This window comes from Haematobia irritans, chromosome 1, assembly GCF_050003625.1.
Source record: "Haematobia irritans isolate KBUSLIRL chromosome 1, ASM5000362v1, whole genome shotgun sequence".
NCBI lineage: Eukaryota > Metazoa > Arthropoda > Insecta > Diptera > Muscidae > Haematobia > Haematobia irritans.
The window spans coordinates 271617255-271640132 of record NC_134397.1 but is presented as its reverse complement, the minus strand read 5'-3'; the positions used below and the strand labels follow the sequence as shown (position 1 = coordinate 271640132).

Sequence of the window (22878 nt, the reverse complement as noted above, 5' to 3'; positions counted from 1 at the left end):
GGCAGGTCAAGTTCGAAGATGGGCTATATCGGTCCAGGTTTTGATATAGTCCCCATATAAACCGACCTCCCGATTTTACTTCTTGGGCTTATAGAAATCGTAGTTTTTATCCAATTTGCCTGAAATTTGAAATCTAGAGGTATTGTGGGACCACAAATACGTGTGCCGAAAAATGGTGAGTATCGGTCCATGTTTTGGTATAGCCCCCATATAGACCGATCTCCCGATTTTATTTCTTGGGCTTATAGAAACCGAAGTTTTTATTCAATTTACCTGAAATTGGAAATCGAGAGATACCTTAGAACCGTTAAGAGGTGTGCCAAAAATGGTGAGCATCGCTCCATGTTTTGGTATGGTCCCCATATAAACCGACCTCCCGATTTGGGGTCTTGGGCTTATAGAAACCGTAGTTTTTATCCAATTTGCCAAAAATTGAGAATCTAGAGGTACTTGAGGGCCATCAAAAGGTGTGCCGAAAATGGTCCGTATCGTTCCATGTTTTTGTATAGCCCCCATATAGACCGATATCCCGATTTTACTTCTTGGGCTTCTAGAATCCGAAGTTTTTATCCAATTTGCCTGAAATTGGAAATCTAGAGGTATTTTCGGTGTGTCGAAAACGTTGAGTATCGGTCCATATTTTAGTATAGCCCCATAAGAACGATCTCCCGATTTAACTCCTTGGGTTTCTAGAAACCGTAGTTTTTATCCGATTTGCCTAAAATTGTAAATATTCTGGTATTTTAGGCTCACAAAAACGTGTACCGGATTAAGTTTTTATCGGCCCATTTGGTAATGCCTCCATATAGACCGACTTCGCTTCTTGCGGGTGTAGAAGGCGCACTGATCATGAAAATTGCTTGAAACTCAATATAAAATTTCCAGATTTTACTTCTACAGATTTAAGATTGCAAATCAAGACGTTGTTTTATAATTTTCTTGCACACTTACAAGAGATGTTAATGATTCCTCTAAAACTCAAACAAAAATGGTTCTTATAAATCCAGAATCTGATATAGACCTCATAGGTAAAATCTTTAAATTTATCTTCGGGAAGTGTCCTCAAGCCCTCCTGAAATTTCAAAGGAAACCCTAATATTTGGTTCATGGTGGTGGGTATTTAAGATTCGGCCCGGCCGAACTTACTGCTGTATATACTTGTTCCTGTTATAAAGGTCCGTTCTGGCAAACGCATTCTCAAAAATTTTGTGAATTGGCTTTTTGGTCGTGTTCTAGTTACCCGAATTCGTAATGAAAAAATTTCGGTGGCTCTATTTGAATGAAATCTCTTTTGAGGTATTAATTTTGAAAAGTAAAGAAGTTACTAATATATATAAATTAAAAAATGCCTATAATTTTTTATACAAATACTTATGATAAATTTATTTATAATTCAACATTTACACACTCCACAAAGAATTCGAAACCATAAAAAGCGATTCTATGGATCTGTGGATGTAAAATATTTTACAGTGGGCTATCTTACCAGCCAAAGGTATTTACATAGGAATTTTTGTATGTTATTTTAATTATACAAAATAATATTAAACAACAACTATTAAGTAAAATTAATGTTTTTTTTTAAATTATCTCTTAATGAACAAAACAATGAATGAACACTTCTTCTCAACTTACTAGTAGTAATAGTAGTAGTGGTAGTAGTCACATGTCACAAATTTGTATCTCATATTTGGGACATACATGACGAAATTCTTTACCACAGACGTAGACGCTGTTTCGGTGTACGATATGGTGTGACAGTTTTTAAGCCTCTATAATCATCCTGATCTTCATCCTCATCATTCGAATGAGAATCGGAGACATAGTAGACAGATTTCATATATCCTGGGAAAGGTGTGACAGACATAAAATCATCACCCACATCATCGTCTGGTGGCTCCACGGCCACGAACGAGAGGGCGAAACCTCTAAGCGAGGTACTGTCATCCGATTGGAATCGAACCAATAGGGTATCGGAATAAGAAATTATAATGGGTGGTTTCTGAAAAGAAAGGAAAAAAAATTAAATTAATAAGACAAGGAAATATGAGTGTACTGTGAAATGTATCTAATTACAAAATATCATCTAATTATTATCATTATTATAATTTAATCCAGCAAATGGTGAATCCTTCCGGAATTATGATATGATAAACAACAACTCTGCGATATCCAACCATACTGGAATGCTAGTGGATTATCAATGACTATCCAGCAAAAAATTTGGAAGTTCTTCTTAAGTCATTACTTTTAAGGTATATCAAAGAAATATTTATTCTAGAGATGGACCTAATGTTCTCTTCACAAGAAGTTCTTTTAAGGTGTAACATGGTTTTCGCAACCATGTTATTTTCTCGGAAATCATGTATCTGATTTCGGCAAGCAGGTTATATTTGCCAAGAAAATAACATTTTAGTGACAAACATGTTACATGGTCACCATACAAAAATAACATTTTGCTCTTGAAATATGTTTGAGGTGATCATATTCCTTCTCTGCGTGTATAAATATTTTATTGTTTCCCTAATTTTTTTTTTAAATGAAATCTAAAATACTGAAAAAGTATCACATTTGAAGAACTATTGCGAATGCAGTACCCACGCAAATTGCAAATTTGCATTTCTGGATCCAAAGTGCACAAATTCATTGATATTTTTACCACGTTTCTTTGTGTTGTGTTCTTATAATTCGACAAATTCTAAATTTACATACGATGACTCATATATATATTTTTAATAAAATAGATAATTTGGACTAAATTTAGTTAAAGTTGATAAGATGTGAAATTCCATACCATGACCTTGTTTTTTACAACTGAAATCAATTTTAATTGTGGCATGGAGCCTTTAAAGTTTTTAAGTTTTAGTTTCTCATTAACTCACAATAAAGTCGTTTGAAGTCGTGTATTGTTAAAAACGAAATATTCGAGATTTGTTCGAATCGGCTTCGAGCTCGAATTTTCATGAACTACCACTAGAGAGTGAAGAGTTCATCATCGGTAAATACATAAAAATATACTGATATAAACAATATTTGAAATATAGCAAAACTGTCTAGATTTCTAGATAATAACAATTTTACGAATCTTCTGCACCCATAAAAGTGAACCCACCATGAAAGAAAACATACGTTTCCACTTTGTTTACTTTTTGTAATATTGGAAAACAATGTCTGGTTTTTAAGAAAATTTCATATATCAAAGAAAAAATTGGAATTAAAAATAGTTAAGATTACGTTATCCCTATACGAAGATCAAGACAGACAGAATTTAACTAAATTTGCTCATTTTGAAAATTTATGAATTCTATATAAGCAAAATTTATTCACTTAAAAAAATATTAATTAATTGCAGCATTCTATTTTACGTTGGGACAATTTTTTTATTAGTTTTAATTTCTTCCCACACGGAAAAAATTCCATCGTCAAGAATTTTTTCTGTGTGGGAAGAAATAAGCCACCTCTTAAAATCCAAGATTAAAACTGAAACTGAAACTAAATATTTAGTACATGAATGCTAAGCATTATTACACGTGTACTTAATTATATAAATGAAAAATATATTGGCAAAGCTTAATATTAAGTAAAAAAAATAAAATAAGTTAAATCGACCAAAGTAATTTTCGTTAATTTTTTTCTGGGGATATAAACTCATCATGTAAACATCAAAAATAGCTAAATTAAGATAGAGAACAGCTCGATTGGCATCACTGATTATAGTTGTGAACAAGATTGAGATCCTCAGAGAGTGAGTGGTAGTTTACTCTCCCCCATGTCTCTAATCTCTACATTATATTAATATGTCAAAAATAGTTCTTCTTTTTGAACTTACCCTATTTCCACAAAAACGTCCATGATTTGTATTTCTATTGAAACTTTGCTCTTCGGATATATCCACTGAATCATAGTCACATCTATCCGAATATTCTATCTCAAATTGAAGAAATCTAATTTTCACACTACTCTCTGGATCAGCCTGGATACGCCATATACAATACATATTGCGTTTGTAGTTGTGAGTACCAAAACGCGGATGAGAATAGAAAACTTGAGTACGATTGGTGGCTCGCAAATAGCCACCACATTCTGAAAGACAAAAAAAGAACATTGTTAGTAAATATATTGCGTTGTTGTTACAATTTAATTATTCAAAATATTTACCTGTAGAATATGTGGCTATAAAGCCCTTCCTTTGTAAGCCAGCATCTGTTTTCATAACCATAAACATATCATTGGATGAAGCCACCACAGCATAGGGCTCACGGCCACCACAATAGATACCCAGAACAGAACTATTTTCCGATTTGCCATCATGTATACCAACCGAGTCATAAATACATTCTTGATGATTTTCCAATTGAAATTCATGGAATGTCAATTGAACCCGATGACCCAACACTGTATGGAAATGCCAATAGCAATAGATATTCCTCGGATATTCTTCAGGATAATGGGGACTGGAAACTACACCATAGGGATTCGTTATTTCAAATTTACATGTGGTTTCCGTACAATTATGGCCATTCTCATGTAGAGTAAAACCATTACGGCAACTGCAGACATAGGAGCCATAAGTATTGCGACAATGATGTTGGCATCCTCCATTGTTGATGCTACACTCATTGGTATCTGGAAAATGGTAAGGAAATCATAAAAATTAAATTTTATTTATAACCCCCGCCGCCCCTTCTCGAACTTACCTATTTCAAATTTTGCCGCAAAGCCCATATGCTGCACCGATTTATCCGAATAGAATTCCAAACGTAAAATATTTTGCTCTGAATTGATTATCGGCGGCAATTCATGACCACAGTAGACGCCTATCTTTTTCAAGCGATTGTCACGCAATTTCGAGTAGATGACCAAATAATCGTAATTGCATTCGGTGTATTGGAATTTAGTACCCTCCAAATCGAAATGGGTAAAATTTAAAAATACCGCATGATTTGCTGGCGCCACCACCTCCCATACACACTCCTTGGATATGGGATAAACATCTGGCCAAGAGGGTGAGGTCACTGTGCCATTGCCCACACTGGCATCGATGATACCGCCACAAGCATCTGTGAAATGTGAAAAACAAAAAATTTAATATCTCCCTTTTGCTCAACAAACCCAGGCATTATCCTCAACTTACCCTCACAACTTCTGCCATCGGCCTGCAATTCATAGCCTGCAAAACAGCCACATTGATAGCTTCCCAGGGTATTGATGCACTCATGTTCACAGCCATGATTGGCAAATTTGCATTCATCGACTTCCTCCATGAAAATGGCAGAAAAGCCAACTTTTTGCACCGAACCATCCGAAACAAATTTCAAATACATTTGATTGCTATTCGTCCTGTTGTTGGAAAAAAGGAAAACCACAGAAAAGGAAGGAAATACCAGAAAATTATTGTCAATATATCATTTGTTGTGTGAAAATATTTGGAAATATTTCTCCATATACTTACTTGATATTTGGGGGTAATTTGTAACCACAGAATATTCCAATTAATTCGGAATCTGTACTATTGCCATCTCTGATCTCCACGTAGTCATATATACAGTTGTCATGATTTTCCAATTCAAAAGATTGAAACTTTAAGGCCACTTGATGATTTTCGGGTACCGTGATACGCCATATGCATTCCTTATCGGGAAAATATTCTAAAGGGTAGTTTGGGGAATCTATTCTCCGGTCAGAGGTGAGAAATATATCTCCACCGCATACCACTGAAATTAAAAAAAATCAATAAAATAAATTATTATTATTTTTATTTATTTATTTATTTATTAAACTTATAGTAAATATAAGAATAATAGAGAAAAATCTAGCATTAGTTACTTAGGCTATCAGCTAACTATTATTTTTTTAAATTTACTATATAAAACTAAAAATTTTCTATAAAGAAGTTGTGATTGTTGGTTATGGGACCCAGATTTATTTTTTTTAGAAATTCCCTTTATATGATCATAGGATAGACATAACCATACTATGTTTGTGACAAAAAGTTTCCATTATCAATTTTTTTAGACATTTATGATTTATCGATAGATATGTATTAGAGGTATGGGAAAATTTGAGCCATTTTACTTAGAAGAAGCGATTTTTCAAAGAAAATGTGAATATGTTGACCATATTTGCCCAAATCGGATAAAACATATATATGGGGGCTTTGTCTAAATCTAAAAATCTCGATTTTGGCAAAATTTGTCACACATTGCTAAAAACTTAATTGTATTCTTTGTGCAAAATTTCAAAATTTGCGGATTGAAATTTACACCTACAGTGGTCATATTAGTCTAAATCGGGCGAAAGATATATACGGAAGCTATATATAAATATGAACCAATTTGATTAAATTTAGCATGCATACATAAAATGGTAATTATACTCCCTGTGCAAAATTTTACGTAAATCGGAGTGAAATTTTGATCTCCGGAGGTCATATGAATATACATAAATCTGTCGAAAGGTATATGTGGAAGCTATTTCAACCAAATTTGCCACACTTTAGAACATTATGAATTGTACACCTGGTGCAAAAGGTAAATCCGATTAAAACTCTGGCTTCTGGGGCCATATAAGCATAACAGGTTGGCTGATAAGTCCCCGGTCTGGCACATAGATGGCGTTGCTAGTATTAAATGCATACTTTTTTATATAGTACAAACCTTCAAATGATTCGTGTCAAAGTTTGACGTCTGTAAGTCAATTAGTTTGTGAGATAGAGCGTCTTTTTTGAAGCAACTTTTGTTATAATGAAAAAATGGAAAAAAAGGAATTTCGTGTTTTGATAAAATACTGTTTTCTGAAGGGAAAAAACTACGGTGGAAGCAAAAACTTGGCTTGATTATGAGTTTCCGGACTCTGCCCCAGGGAAATCAACAATAATTGGTTGGTATGCAAAATTCAAGCGTGGTGAAATGAGCACGGAGAACGGTGAACGCAGTGGACGTCCGAAAGAGGTGGTTACCGACGAAAACATCAAAAAAATCCACAAAATGATTTTGAATGACCGTAAAATGAAGTTGATCGAGATAGCAGAGGCCTTAAAGATATCAAAGGAATGTGTTGGTCATATCATACATCAATATTTGGATATGCGGAAGCTCTGGTTGCCGCGCAAGCTCACATTTGACCAAAAACAACAACGTGTTGATGATTCTGAGCGGTTAACTCGTAATACACCCGAGTTTTTCCGTCGATATATGACAATGGATGAAACATGGCTCCATCACTACACTCCTGAGTCCAATCGACAGTCGGCTGAGTGGACAGCGGCCGATGAACCGTCTCCGAAGCGTGGAAAGACTCAAAAGTCCGCTGGCAAAGTAATGCCTCTGTTTTTTGAGATGCGCATGGAATAATTTTTATCGATTATCTTGAGAAGGGAAAAACTATCAACAGTGACTATTATATGGCGTTATTGGAGCGTTTGAAGGTCGAAATCGCGGCAAAACGGCCCCATATGAAGAAGAAAAAAGTGTTGTTCCACCAAGACAACGCACCGCGCCACAAGTCATTGAGAACGATGGCAAAAATTCATGACTTGGGCTTCGAATTGCTTCCCCACCCACCGTATTCTTCAGATCTGGCCCCCAGCGACTTTTTCTTGTTCTCAGACCTCAAAAGGATGCTCGCAGGGAAAAAAGTTGGCTGCAATGAAGAGGTGATCGCCGAAACTGAGGCCTATTTTGGGGCAAAACCGAAGGAGTACTACAAAAATGGTATCAAAAAATTGGAAGGTCGTTATAATCGTTGTATCACTCTTGAAGGGAGCTATGAAAAAAAAAGTCGTTTGGACTAGTACTGATCCCAAAAATTTGTACACAGACAGACGGACATGAATTGAGTCTTAGATGTATCCTTATTTTAATTCCTCTCTTTTTAGCTAGGAATCAACACGAAAATAATTAAAGTGAAGACAAAATATTTGGGACTAGGTAAGCTATTTTTCAGTGTTCCCAAAGGAACTGAAATCTCAAAAAATATAGAAAAGAGATATATGGGAAAATTAAATAAAATCCCACGAACGTTGCATATCAAACTAAATAATGGGCTACAAAAAGGCAAGGTTCGAAAACTTGTGCATATCGGTTAAAAATCGCGATGCGAATATCCTTAGGTTAGGTTAGGTGGCAGCCCGATGTATCAGGCTCACTTAGTATTCAGTCCATTGTGATACCACATTGGTGAACTTCTCTCTTATCTTTGAGTGCTGCCCGATTCCATGTTAAGCTCAATGACAAAGGACCTCCTTTTTTATAGCCGAGTCCGAACGGCGTTCCACATTGCACTGAAACCACTTAGAGTAGATTTGAAATCCTCAGAAATGTCACCAGCATTACTGATTACTGCGAATATCCCTAACTCTTAATCCGGTGGAACGGCTAGGTTAAGTATTTCAGACTCCTTCATATCATTCACTCCATTGTGATAGTACACAGTCTTCTCTCATATCAATGATTGCTATCTGATTCTATGTCTAGGGCAGAGGACCTCCTTTTTAGAGCCTAGTCCGAACGGCGTTTCATATTACGGTGAAACCACTTCGAAAAGCTTTAAAACTCAAAAATGTTACCAGCATTACAAAGAGGGGGACAATGAATCCATGAGTCATGCTAACTATTTCTCCACCATGGTGCCGATGGCGAATCGGTTAATATGGTGGTTAAAATTCGCGACGCGAAGATCTTTAAGGAATCAAATTGGAGGATGGGTTAGATTAGGTATATCCGGTTTCCTTACCCCCAATGAAAAAACCACTGTCCTCCAATACAAAATTTTAGAGAAATGAAATTCACCATTCTTATAAAGCATTCTCTTTGAAGGCAATTACACCCGAATTTATGACAAACGATTGTCTCTAATTTTTTTTATTTGTTTTCAAAGAAAGCTTTTTAGCGTCAAAGAAAAACTTCGCTTTTCTATAATTTCGGTCCCAGGAAAAGAAAACTCTTCCTTCAGTGTACAATATCCTAACCTTAATGAAATAATTGCATATCTAAAAAAAAAACTTTACTGGGATCCAAAGATTTTGACTTTCCCTTAAGGATTTTGGAATTGATTCCGAGCCAAAGATGCGGCTTCTTTAAAATAAAGTCATTTTTAACGACCTATTTGGCTTTAAATCTAGGACCAATAAAATTAAAATTAGGATACAGATCTCATTTATCAAATTTTCATTCTCTTTTCGCGGTTTATTAATAACGGTACTCACGTACAAACAAATGGCAGTTTAAAAATTTAAATTATAACGGATGCTTTAAAGTGAAAAATGTTTTCCTAATTCCAAAAAAAAACTTTAAACCAAAGACGCTAAATCCTCAAAATAAGCCTTAGCCTATATTTGAAGCGTTTTTATCTTAAATCTAAAGTTTCAATATTTCAGGTAATTTAAGGAAAATTTCTTTAAATCAAAAATGTATGTATTTACTTTAAGGAAAATTAGCCTTAGTTCAAAGACATGCGACTTTAACGGAGGGACGCAAATTTATGCAATTTGTGTCCTAAATTTAATGAAAAAAATTTTGAAGCAAAGATTATAAACTTTATTTTAATTAAAATTTCATTATTTTAAAGAAATTTGTCCTAAATATTTTGTACATTTCGCATCCTAAAATTTAGGTTGCGTAATCTTTACTATCACTTAAATATTTCTTTCAGTGTATATAGATAATTTAATAATATTTAATAAATATTTTTAAGCTTCTATTCCGTCCTTCTTTAAACACAATTACGTATTAAATATCATAAATTAAAACACTTTACAAAGTTCATAACTAAATAAATATAACCGCAGGAATAAATCATAATTATTTCATTCTGTTTCATTTAATTTTTATTTAATAGCCCCAAACTATTGTTAGCTAAAAAGTTTTTTTTTTTAGCTAACAACGCAAATAACCAATCTGAGTAAGGATGGGAGCAAAACAACTGTCAAAATTAAAGTTATTAAAATTTCTATTATTTACTGAATAGTTTTATTTATTCACTGAAGTGGAGAGGGGAGAAATTTCTACACAGAAAAAATCAGTTGTTAACTAATGCTAAAATTATCCTACGTTTGTGGCAATCAACTTATTTTGTGTTAGTTAATTTAAAAATAAAATTAATTGAAGTCTGCCAAAAAAGTGGTTATGATCTATGATCATATTTTAAAGGTGAGCACAACTGGATGGATTTATGTGAATTTGTACTCTGAGAGTACATTCGTACAACATTTTTATATGAAAATGTATCTTCCAATCATAGAAAATAATTTAAAAATAAAATTAAGCAATTTTCTCCGGCTTAATGAAATTTTCTTTATTTGAAGTCTGCCAAAAAAAAAAAAATGTTTATAAACTATGTTCATATTTTAAAGGTGAGCAGAACTGGATGGAGATATGTTAATTTTTACTCTGAAAGTACATTCGTACAACATTTTTATATGAAAAATTCTCTTCCAATCATAGAAGATACATGTTGTAGTAGCTCGTCTGCTTGAAGCTATTCTCACAACAATTTATCGACAATAATAATATTATGCTTATTATACTGCATTGTCTTTGTAAATTTCTAGAGGCTTTAGATAAAAGTTAAGGTAGAATTACATACCATGCATTCAATGCGTCCGATGACTGAAGAGTTGAAATTTCTCTTTGAAATCAAAAGCTTGAATAGTCTGCCGCAAACAGAAAAAATCAACCCTTCCATCAACGCACGGATTGGCGCATGGTGTGTAATTCAACCTTTATTTATATACTACATGTAAAGGTTAGATTAGGTGGCAGCCCGATGTATCAGACTCACTTATGGCGATTTCGATTGGGAAAAAAGGTGTAACGTTCTCGAAATTGATTGCCACATATGAAGGACACTGTCATAGATTTTGGATCCTGTATCCCTCAAAATGTTATGAATTAATAATAACTTTTGCATGACACTATCATTTGGGCGAAAATGCAATGAAGGAAAAAGAAGTGTAACACCAAGACAACATATTTTTTGCGAAACGAAAACGCCCTTAGACTATTCAGTCCATTGTGATACCACATTGGTGAACTACATGCAAATGTTTTGAACATATTTTTGGTTCAATATATAACCCCCATTATAATGTGCTTTTATGCCTATTTTAAGTGTTAATAATTACTAAGCTAAGTGATAAAGTGATATAACTAAAAATGGACTTACCTTCAAAATCAGCTATAAAACCACGAAATCCTTTATTGCCGCCACCATGACGATTGACATAACTAATGAGCATACGACTGGAATCACTTTTTATGGTTACAGATGTGTGGTTCCCACAAAGTCGTTTGATAACTGGTGATTTATGCCAATAACCGTCACGCACTTCAATGTAATCTTGTGAACAGTCTGCTGATGATAATAAATTCTAAATTGAAAAAGATAAGAGCAAACAAATTGTATTAAACAATAAATAATAATGACTTATTGGATATTGAACATTGAATTTGAATATTCCAAATCGGGTTTAAAGTTAATTTTTTTAAAAATACGGTTTTAAGCAAAAGATTTGGTTATGTCGTTATCTCCGTTGAGCGACTATATTATAAGCGACACAATGCAAGGTTAGGTTAGGTTAGATATAGTAACAGCCAGTTATTTATTTATTTATTTACAAAATTAGACTTATAGTACAATATAAGAATAATATTACAATGGTAGCATTGGCTACAGAGGCCATCAGCTAAACAGCCAGTTATTGTTAGGTTCATTTAGACTATTAAGTCGATTGTGATACCACAATGATGAACTTCTCTCCTATCTATAACAAGGGACTTCCTGTTTATAGCCGAGTCCGAATTTCCTTTTGTGGCGAAAGCATTTAGAGAAGCTTTGAAACCTCCGGAAATGTCATCAACATCAACCCTACAGCTGGCGCTATAGAGTTAAGTGAAAATCCACGTTATTTTTTTGTCCCCGCCTTGTTACTCGATAGTAAAGCATAATTTGAAAGCCCACAGTTGCTTTTTAATGAAATCTTACAAAGCAAAAAGTTTCGCCCACTTTTTCAGGCAGTTTGAGAGGACTTGACTTGAAAACACGACCGTCACTAAAGTCTTTATGCCTTAAATAAATAGTTTTTAGATTTTCTTAAAGTTAGAATCAAAAAAATACGATTTTTCATTAAGACAATGAACAATTTCGTTAATAGTACGAAACGTGTCATTGTTTACCAGAAAGTTCATCATAGTAATGAAAATTTCGTTAAATTTATTTCGTTGGCTCAATTTCAATCACATATTTTGTACACAGAAAAAAAATATCACAAAAATATTTCAAATTAAAAATTTGATTGAAGTTGAAAATTTGTTCACTTAATAAATTAATTGATACAATTAACTTTTTAATGAAGATAGAATCAAGTGAATAATTGAACTTTTTAAATTTTTAATTAAAAAATTAATCGATACAATTATCTTTATTATCGAACCCGGAAGACTACCATAAGTCAGTTAACAAGAAAGTGATGGAATTTTTAATTATAAAATTATTTCAAACAATCAATTTTTTAATCAAACTACAAAGTCAGTCAAGAAAGTAATTAAAAATAATTATGTTTTTAATTTAAAAAATAATTGAGTTTTGCATTCAACGCCAATTAAAATTTTAATTGAATCAAAAATTAATTGAAATTTGCTAATGAAGTTAATTAAGTTTTTAATAAAGTATTTTTTATGCCAAATTAAAACTGTGATCGGTACTCATCGCTTCCGTGATTGAAAACATTTCAATTAAAAAATTAATCAATCAATTAATTTCGTGATTGAATCAAAAAAATTTTTTGGTGTGTAGTAGAGGTGTGCACGTGAGTAATATTTTACTCACGCACACTCACGACGGAGGCATCTTATTCACGCAAACTCATGCACGATATTTTTTGGTAGGACTCACGCTCACGCACTCTCACGAAAAGAAAAGAAAATTTGTACTCACGCACGAAAATCTTTTAAATGTCGTGACTCACGAATAATTTTATGAGTAATTTACCTATAGAACCTGACTGAAAAGATGAGTATGATTAAAATCGAGAGCGTTATAAAACTTTTAACACTTAAAATGTCACTAAAATTATATATGAATTGAATTCGTAAGCATTTTATGTTCGTAAGCGGGATTATTTTCGTGAGCGTGCTTTTCCGAAATTCGTTACTCACGAAGATGCTATTTTCGTGACTCACGCTCACGCACGATATTTGTTTGGTTAATCAAACTCACGCACACTCACGTCGTTAACATCGGCGTGACTCACGACTCACGCGTGAGTCATAAAAATTTTCGTGAGTCACGACATTTTCAAGTCACGTGCACACCTCTAGTGTGTAGATATAACAAAATATTTTCTATCAGCAATTTCAGCTTAAAAGTTTCTATATATAAACACTACATAAGATTTTTGTTTTGTAAGAACCATTTGTACAACGTTTGTTTGAGTTTTGAAGGATCTTAAATTTCTCCTCAAAGTGTACAAGAAAATTCAATTAAATAACGCCTTTCATTTGAAATCTTAATTTTGTTTGATATCTAACCTGGACTTTCTATCAACTCACGAAGTTAAATACGGAGAGGTATAGTACTAAAGACATTTTTGCAATTTTGAACTCCAATATTTGAATTAAAACTACGAAATTGTCTTACAAAAAATAGTAATTCTGTCTAAAATTGTCTTGAATATGAATAAAATATTTATTTATTTTTGTAAAATCACCGTGACATTTGCGTTTGTAATAAAGTTTAGTTGGGTTAGGTTAGGTGGCAGCCCGATGTATCAGGCTCACTTAGACTATTCAGTCCATTGTGATACCACATTGGTGAACTTCTCTCTTATCACTGAGTGCTGCCCGATTCCATGTTAAGCTCAATGCTCAAGGGACCTCTTTTTATAGCCGAGTTCGAACGGCGTTTCACATTGCAGTGAAACCACTTAGAGAAGTTTTGAAACCCTCAGAAATGTCACCAGCATTACTGAGGTGGGATAATCCACCGCGGAAAAACTTTTTGGTGTTTGGTCGAAGCAGGAATCGAACCCACGACCTTGTGTATGCAAGGCGGGCATGCTAACGATTGCACCAGGGTGCAATTTAAAATTTTCTAAAATTCATCTACATTTTCTGCAACTTTTTTCAATTTAATTTAAAAAATTCATTTAAATTTTTTTAGTTTACAGTATATTTTAAAATAATTCAAGTTAATATTTTTAGTTTACTGCAATTTAATTCAGTTTAAGATATTATATAATACATTTCGATTTAATTTATTTTAAAACAATTAAATGTATTTTTTTTTAAATTTCATTTTAATGTAATTTAAAAAATAATTCATTTTTTTAAATTAACCTAAATTTTCCTTCCATATTGGTACACTGTCTTCTACCCATCGAATGTTACGAAATAGATTTTTGCAAAAAAATACTAAGAGTCTCTAACCCCTCTCTTGACACATACTTCTATACACTTGGTATGTTGTTATATTTCCAAAATGTATGGGACCATTGTTTTTTGCTTTCAAAATTTGTATAACCCATTTTGAATGGTAGCCACGATATATTTTAAAATTGATACAAATTAGGAAATTTTCTCTACTTACCACCTGATGTAGCTGCAATATAATCCGTTCTCCATTCGTTGCTGTTATACGCCATTCACAGGCTTCTAGAGATTTATCGAAATCACTTTCATCAAAATCCTCATCACCATAGACACCATTGCCACTACCCTCCACATCCAGAACATTATCAGCCGATCCTTTCGCTCTACCCCTATATCTATAATGGGGTGCTATTATTTGGCCCGAACTCTGTTGAAATGTTTGACCACAAGTGGCACATTTATATAAGAGATTTGCTTGAGCTATATCACCTCTACTCAGGCGGAGCCTTTGGCCTATTTCGGTTTTTTCATTTTCTCGTACACCTATCGGTTGGATGGTATCGAGATAGACACTTTTCGAAAATGTATTACGGGCATAATGCATTATGGAATTGTAGTCATAGGGCAAACCCAACGAATCCACATCGTCTGGTGATAGGACATCGAAATTGTACTCTTGTCCCTTCATGATGTTGGCTTTATTGATGATTATATGATTGTCACGATCGGTTCGGGTATGTTCATGCCAAAAGCCCACAACATGACCCAACTCATGGACCACAATGCCAAATTTCTCACAATTACGGCCTATGGAAATGGCCTGGCGACCATTGCCTCGTTTGCCTACAAAGGAACAGCATCTGAAGAAATTTAAGATACAATTATTTAATTCTTTTTTTTTATTTTTTCTTCAAAAACTCACCCGCAATTCTTAATGGTAAAGTAGATATAATTCGGATGTACCTTGGGGTCTCTTTCCACAAATTTGATGCATGTAAAATTCTCCCAATGGCGCATGGCCTGTTTGAAAAGTGCCTTATGGGCTCCACTGAATATGTGATCAATTTCATACGGTATCACTCCATAATCCCATATACGTTCCTTTTTCGCTGTCACTGCCCTTTTCGAACGATGTCCATCATCTTGTAAAAAATTATGATTTGGTATGGCATGCGGATATTGTTTTTGTGATTTTGATAATTTTGTCCTACAACATGGTTTGGGTTTCGAAAAGAAATAAAAAGCCAATGGTTTTATTTTAGCGTTATTTGTTGAACAATAAATATTTATTTATTTTTGGTTGTTTTTCTAATATAATATCATAAATAATGTCTTAATTTAATCATTTTGTCTTTAATCTAACTTAAACTATAACGCGTTGCTTTGCTATTCTGAGATCATCCCTTGTTGTTGTTTCAGCATAATTTTTTCGGAATATAGGTTCTATACCCTGAAATAGAAGTGTATAGGCCAAATTTAGTATCGTTTTGTATAAGAAATTGAAATGTATATGAAGCAAATATGTATATGAAACCTACGCTAAGGTTTTAAAAAAAACAAACGTGAAGTAGTTTGAAAGATTGTCACCAACGACTAGTTTTTGTGAATAGGCGCAAAAGTCGAGCAGAACCTATCATAAAATATCCTAAACAGACCATTAATGAGTTAAGAATATATCGTTCCATATTTTAAAGAATTTCGTTACTATGTGATGCTTGCAAAACTATGGTACCAAGGATAGAAATTGTTGAATATTTTAGGAAATGATTTTTGGTACTGAGGTTTAAAGAGGGGTAACCAACTGTTCGAAAAATCAACTTATGTTGTTCGAACGAGAGCGATTAACGTTGGTGAAGAGAGAAGTTCACCAAATGTGGTATCACAATGGACTGAATAGTCTAAGTGAGTCTGAAATATCGGGCTGCCACCTAACCTAACCTAACGTTGGTTGTTCAAATTATACTTTTTTCAAATTTGGAAAAATCAATTTTAAAAAATTTGAAAAAATTAACTATTGTAAAATGATTTCTCTCATGTTCCCCTTTCAATACAAATTTTTGTTTAAAGTTGATTAGTGCATTACGGTTCCAAAAACTTTTCTGCCGAATTTCTTGAACAAATTGCCATTTGTGTATAATTAGTTGATGGACAACCAGATCTTATATATCTTTAATATATTTAGTAAAAATTTAATTGAATTAAAATATAATTAATTTAACAATTAATTAAATTATAAATTTAATTTAAAATTTAATTTAACTTTTAACTTAATTCAATTTAAAATTCAACTTACTTTAAAGCATATTTTAAATTTTTGTTTAATTTAAAATTATGTTTAATGTAAAATTTAATTTAAAATATATTGAAAATTTTAATTTAATTTAACAAATAATTTAATTTAAATTTCTTTAGTTTAGTATATTACTTAATTTTTTAACTTTAATTTAATTTCAAATTGTATTTAATGTACATATTTTTTAAAAAATTTAATTTAATTTAAAATTTAATATAATTTACTATTTAATTATTTTAAAATTCAATTTATTTTCAAATTTAACTTATTTTAATATTTAATTATTTTAAAATTCAATTTATTTTAAAATTTAACTTAATCTAATTTAGTTAAAAATTTTAATTTATTTAGAACTTTATTTAATGCAAAATTTATTTTAAATTTTAATTTAATTTAAAACAAAATCCATTTAATTTTTTTAGATTAGTATATAATTTAATTTAATTCAATTTAATAATTTTAATTTAAAATTTAATATATTATTTAATACATTTAGATTTAATTTATTTTAATATATTAAAATTTATTTTTAATTTAAATTTAATGTAAAATTTACTTTAAATTTAATTTAAAAATTAATTTCATTTAAATTTCTTTAGTTTAGTATGTATTTTAAAGAAATTCAATTAAATATTTTTAATTTATTGCAATTTAATTCAGTTTAATAGATTAGTTAATACATTTAAATTTAATTTATTTTAATACAATTAAACCAAACCAATTAACTCTGTAAATTTCATTTATGAGCTTTTAAATAACAAAAAGGGAATTTGTTCAAGTTTCTTGACTTTAGTCCTTACTATTTTAGTCTGCATACTTCACTTTAATTAATTAATTGAAATTCAAGAATCTACTTTAAATTTGGCCTAACATTCTACTAATGTCGGTACGTAATGATCATAGCCATTAAGTGAAAAAATACACATAAAATATTTACCTTTGAGTCTCTCTTGGTTCCTTTTTACCACTTCCAATTTGTTTACGTTTTTGTATTGCATGACGTTGTTGTTTTGACAAAATACCATGACGTTTTCGATGTTTCTTTGTTTGGCCAGCTCCACCGACTTTCACTTTCTTTCCCTTGAGTTGTTTAAACAAACGCCTGTAAAGAAACCCAAAAAAGGAGATGTGTTAAATAAGTTTGATTTTTAAAACACATTTCTATTCAGATAAAATATATCCTTTAGAAATACCTTAATATGGCTCTTAAATATGACACGCATAAAATTTTGTATTTAGAGATTAGAAATAACTAACATATTTGTTAGGAAGCCACCATAAAGCAGGTAGACTAAACCACCCACAGGTAAGGATCAAGCTTAATTGACAACTCCTTGGGATTTTCCAGGGAAATTTTACACAAATTTACCTCGAATACAATTCATAATGAGCTGGGATGTGCTGAGTAAATGAGAGTTGTTTTGTGGGTAAATCCCAAAAAGAATTGAATTGAAATGAAATCACACTCCCATACACACACACATTTATTAGTATAACACTTGTGTTCAAGGTAGGGCAAAACAGGGACTATGGTTAAGGATGTTGCAAAAACATCAAAGTGAGGGTACTTAAAATGGTCTCATAAAACACTTGAGAAAGAGATAATAGAGGCCACGGTGGTGGTAGTACTGATTGTTGTAGATTGGTTTCAGGTAGATTGTTGATGATACTTGAGATTGAACAATAGCACGAGTTAACAATATTTCGATGAAAGAGATATCGAGAAAGAGATGTCATGGAGATACGTGAAGTGGATATTGCTCTTTTTTCAAAGAAGCCAAAGAGCAAATCAATATTAATCGAATAGAGTTTATAAAGATCATCCTCTCAATGAGAATATATGATTTGTAAAATATTTTTATTTATCGAAATTTTGATTAATTTTTAAATTTATTTATGAAATGAAGATTCTAAAAAGATATAGTAGACCCCGCTGAGTCGCTTTCACAGGTAATTCGGAAATATTGGAAAAAAATATTGTAGAGAAATTTATTATCTAAAGACCTCGAGCTTGAAAGATATTAATATATTATTTAAACCAAAAAGGTTGAGGGTCCTGAGTCCACATTAAGGTCAAGGGTATAATAATCCATTGCTGCTATATGTTGGAGTTAAGTATTGCTATTTGGGAGAGTGTTTAAAACGCACAGTACATTGAAGAGGTTTCTTTTCTGAGGGAAAGAATCGCCGTAGTGCAATGGATAGCACGTCCGCCTTACATATAAAGTGTCATGGGTTCAATCCCAGTTTCGATCGAACACCAAAAAGTGTTTCAGCGATTAGGTATAGTCGCAACCCGTTATATTAAACTCATTTAGACTACTCCATTGTGATACCAAAAGTGCTCAAATTCTCTCTTATAAATAAATCCTGCCCGATTCTATATTTTATATATTTAACTCAACGCAAGGGGTCTTCTTTTTATATCCGAGTCCGAATAGCGTTTCACATTACGGAGGAAAACTCTGAAATGTCAGCAGCATTACTGAAAGGGAATAATGCACAACTGAACAACTTTTGGTGTTTGAGTCCAAGCTGGTATTGAATCCATAACCCTGTGAAGTCAAGGCTAACCATTACAAGATGGTGGATTCCTATTCCGCAATGTGAAACGCAGTTCGGAATCTGTTATAAATAGGTGTCCCCAGTCAGTGAGCTAATCATAGAATCAGGTAGCATTCAGTTATCAGAGAGAAGTTCTACAATGTGGTACCACAATGGACAGAATAATAAAGTCATAATTAAATAACAGGTTGCCACTATAAGCAATCTAACCTAACCTTTTCTGAGGAATTGAATTTTAGACAAACGACGATTTTTTACTCTAAAAATTTTTTTACAAATAAATAAAAATTGGGACATTCGTTGCAATGCTTTTCAACAGTTCATATTTTCTGCTCCTAAAGATTATTCTCTTTGACAAAGAGTATTTCTAAAATTTCGTTCCCGAGGAAAATAATTTTTATTTGGTTGTATATAGAGCTACTTCGATTTACTTCCTCTTTTATCTTCCTTTATCGAGGTTCTACTAAACTTTCTGTACTTCTAAGCGGACAAAACTCTCGGTTAGGTCCTTCGTAAAAGGAACCTATGTGATACTTCTCTCATTTCCGACTATAAACACCGTGTTTTTGGGACCCGAAATTCGAAAGTGAAATCCTAATTTAGGAGAGGATTGATGGTTGGTGGAAACATCTGAGGAGGTATAGGATATAAATTTACATATTCGTTAGCAGTTTTGTACTTGAACTGCAGAAGCCAATTTTTTAAATTTCTTTTTCTAATCCCACAGAAAAAAATTCCCGTAGTTAAACTAACGCTAAATTTAACTTATTTTTATTGGAAAAAATTATTTGCTAGTAGTTAAATTCTACTACTTTCTTCGAAATTTTCTTCAGCTTAATGAAATCGTACTTTTTTTAAGTATGTCTCAAAAATTTTATGAACTAAACGTGGGTATAAAGTTCAATGACCGTACACATAAGTTCAATATGAACTAAAGCAAAAGAAGATTTTCGTACGATTCCCAAAAATAGTAAGAATGAATATACAGTTCAATGACCGTACACATAAGTTCAATATGAACTAAAGCAAATGAAAATTAAAGCAAAGTATAGTTAAAATGGTGATGATTTGGCGCCAATGATTTTCTTCTATACTTTTAGTTCATTTTTTCTTCTATGAGAGGATGTAATTTCGTGAACTGCAGTTAAAAAGTACAAAAGGGCATTAAATTTTCCTGGATTTAACAACGCTTTGTGGAAATCTCAAAATGTGGAGTAAAATTTAGTTAAATTTTCGTGCGAGGTAGTTCATTCTTCCTATAAAACAGTTCACTTTTTTTCGGTACCGTTTCATGATGTCGTAAATTGATTTTAAGCAGAGCTAAAGTTAAATTTAAAATGAATATATATATATATATATATATATATATATATATATATAGCCAAATTTAAGTTAAGCTTTAAAATTTAAATAAAATTAACATCGAAGTAATAAATTCATACTCTGATCAAAGCATCAAACATCTTATACAAATTGAAGCCACAATTTTAAAATATTTCAACCTTTTAAAATCCTATATAAGTAAATATTTAAAACTCTGAGGTCTGTCGTATGGAAATGAGAGTTGAAAGCTCAATTGTAAGCTTTTCATAGTCTCATATATTTTTCCTTAAATCTCTGCATTCTCTTAAATGACAAAATCGTAGATTACTTTGCATCAAAGGAGACTCCCTCTCCTTAGTTAGGTTTCTCTTTAGCCTCTCCTTGAACACCTGCAGTTCCTATGGGCATTGTTCGATTTTCTTTTTTTCAAAAAGTCTCCTGCCAAGATAACCAATTCCAAAATCATTTCAATATATTTGAAGAGCCTTTCTTCTTTTTTTGGGTTTTTTTGCTTTGTTATGTCAAGTCATGTCGCTAAACACCTGCTTTGTTTGAGTTAAGAAATTTCATACCTTTTTAAAGACAATTGCCGTAACTTCTCCTTGGGTATACCCTGAGAATCATCACCTTTATCCTTTTTCTCGGCTAACAATTTCTCTGGCGGTACACTTGGCTCAATGACGATATTTCTCTCATAGAAGAAATTATGATGGGTATCATGTTCGATATTTTTGGCATTCGATTGAATTTTTCCCTTTTCGCCATTATAGAGAAATGCAGGCATATGGAGTTGTGTCTTTTTACGTCCTTTTTTGGATGAAGCCGCTGATTCTTTATCAGCTTCGGCAGCAGCTAATTCCAATAAATGTTGGACATGTGCTGGAGATTTTCCAGCATTGTTGCCTTTAGTATTGGGGGCCTATAGAATTACCAAGAAAACAAAAACTGATTAGTTTGCATTTTCTTTTTTCAAAATATGTTTAGAAAACTTACAATTTGTTTATCTATTTGAATGAATTGTTCTGGTTTTTCAATTATATCAAAATAACCATCTGGATCAATTTGCAGCTGCTCACTTTGATGTGACTTCAATATAAGACTTTTCGGAGAAAAGTCAAAATTAAAGCTTTTTATCAAAGGTATCATGGTTATAAACCACAGATATTTATATATTAACATTGTTTTGCCACAAAATTACACTATTTCGATAAAAAAAATTTTATTTCGTTTTACAAAATTCGTTTCATATATAATCCGATTTGTGAAAACTTTTGTATTTGTTTAAATGTTTGTTATTCTAAATTCTTTATGTGTTTTATTGTTTAATTTTTGAAATTTCCCAACTTCACTCTATGAATATAAATCTCTTACTGATGGTTTAACTCACGCAATGCTCTCAATATATTGGTATTCTGCTGGTTCGAGAACATCAACCGAGGAATACACCCTAAGGAGAGTAGAGCAGGAACTAACACCATACACACACATGCATATGCAACTCTATCCATAAGGTAAAAGGTATTCGTGTGTCTGGTAGCAGTGGTGGCGACTGCGCATTCACTCACTCACACACATCTCATATAAATAGCATCGATCCTATACACGAGGGCATTTCGCAGCCACAACAACAGATCAAACAAACCAAGATATTGTAGATGGGACTGATGTCCGTCCGTAAGACCAAACTAAGAGATAAACAACACACATTTGAATGTATGAACAAACTCCGACATACACACACACACATGAAAACTCCCATTACACTTCAATACTCGGTGGACTAAAAAAACTTAGGCTCATTTATGGGATAAGCCTGGATGATATGCATGACCGCAACTTTGACTGTTGCAGCATCAGCACCACTAGGCTTCTCCAAAAATATGTTTAGGGGTATCTTGTTAATACAATCTACTTGAAAAGATCGCGAGCTCATCGCACACTACCACTATAGTTTGGCGCAAGCGTAACAGCAGCCAAGAGACATTGATACTGAGACATAAAAAGAGTGGAGCGTCTTCATCAGATGTTGGTCGCTTGCTGGTTCTTATTCTCATCTCATATGCATGCCATGCCGAGGATCCACCTTCACATCATTATGCTGGCTGTCTGGCTGGCTTTTGATGGTATAAGAAATTCTTTGTATGTGTCAACCTCCCCCACCCCTGATATGTGTGGTTTCCTAAACACACATTTTATGCATTCTCCCCCAATAATACGATTGAAAGTAAGTTTGTGTCAAATGCACAGTGGGTTTTGAGTGAATCTTCTTCTTCGAAATTGAGATCTTTGCTTTCATTGGTAAAACCCCATAGTTTTCAATGTAATTGAAAA

General features: G+C 32.6%; 1 protein-coding gene across 1 annotated transcript; it reads right to left on the bottom strand.

Annotated features, from left to right (window-relative positions):
* Window positions 1-1368: 1368 nt before the first annotated feature.
* tld (tolloid) lies at window positions 1369-21890 on the bottom strand. Its single transcript, XM_075294373.1, has 12 exons — window positions 21541-21890; window positions 21120-21466; window positions 17597-17761; window positions 15289-15573; window positions 14584-15226; window positions 11164-11368; window positions 5453-5714; window positions 5135-5340; window positions 4698-5060; window positions 4159-4626; window positions 3830-4083; window positions 1369-2002 (listed from the first exon to the last, which is right to left on the bottom strand). The coding sequence occupies exons 1-12, from the start codon at window positions 21724-21726 to the stop codon at window positions 1715-1717; spliced, it is 3672 nt and encodes a 1223-aa protein (XP_075150488.1). The 5' UTR covers window positions 21727-21890; the 3' UTR covers window positions 1369-1714.
* Between the last annotated feature and the right edge of the window lie 988 nt (window positions 21891-22878).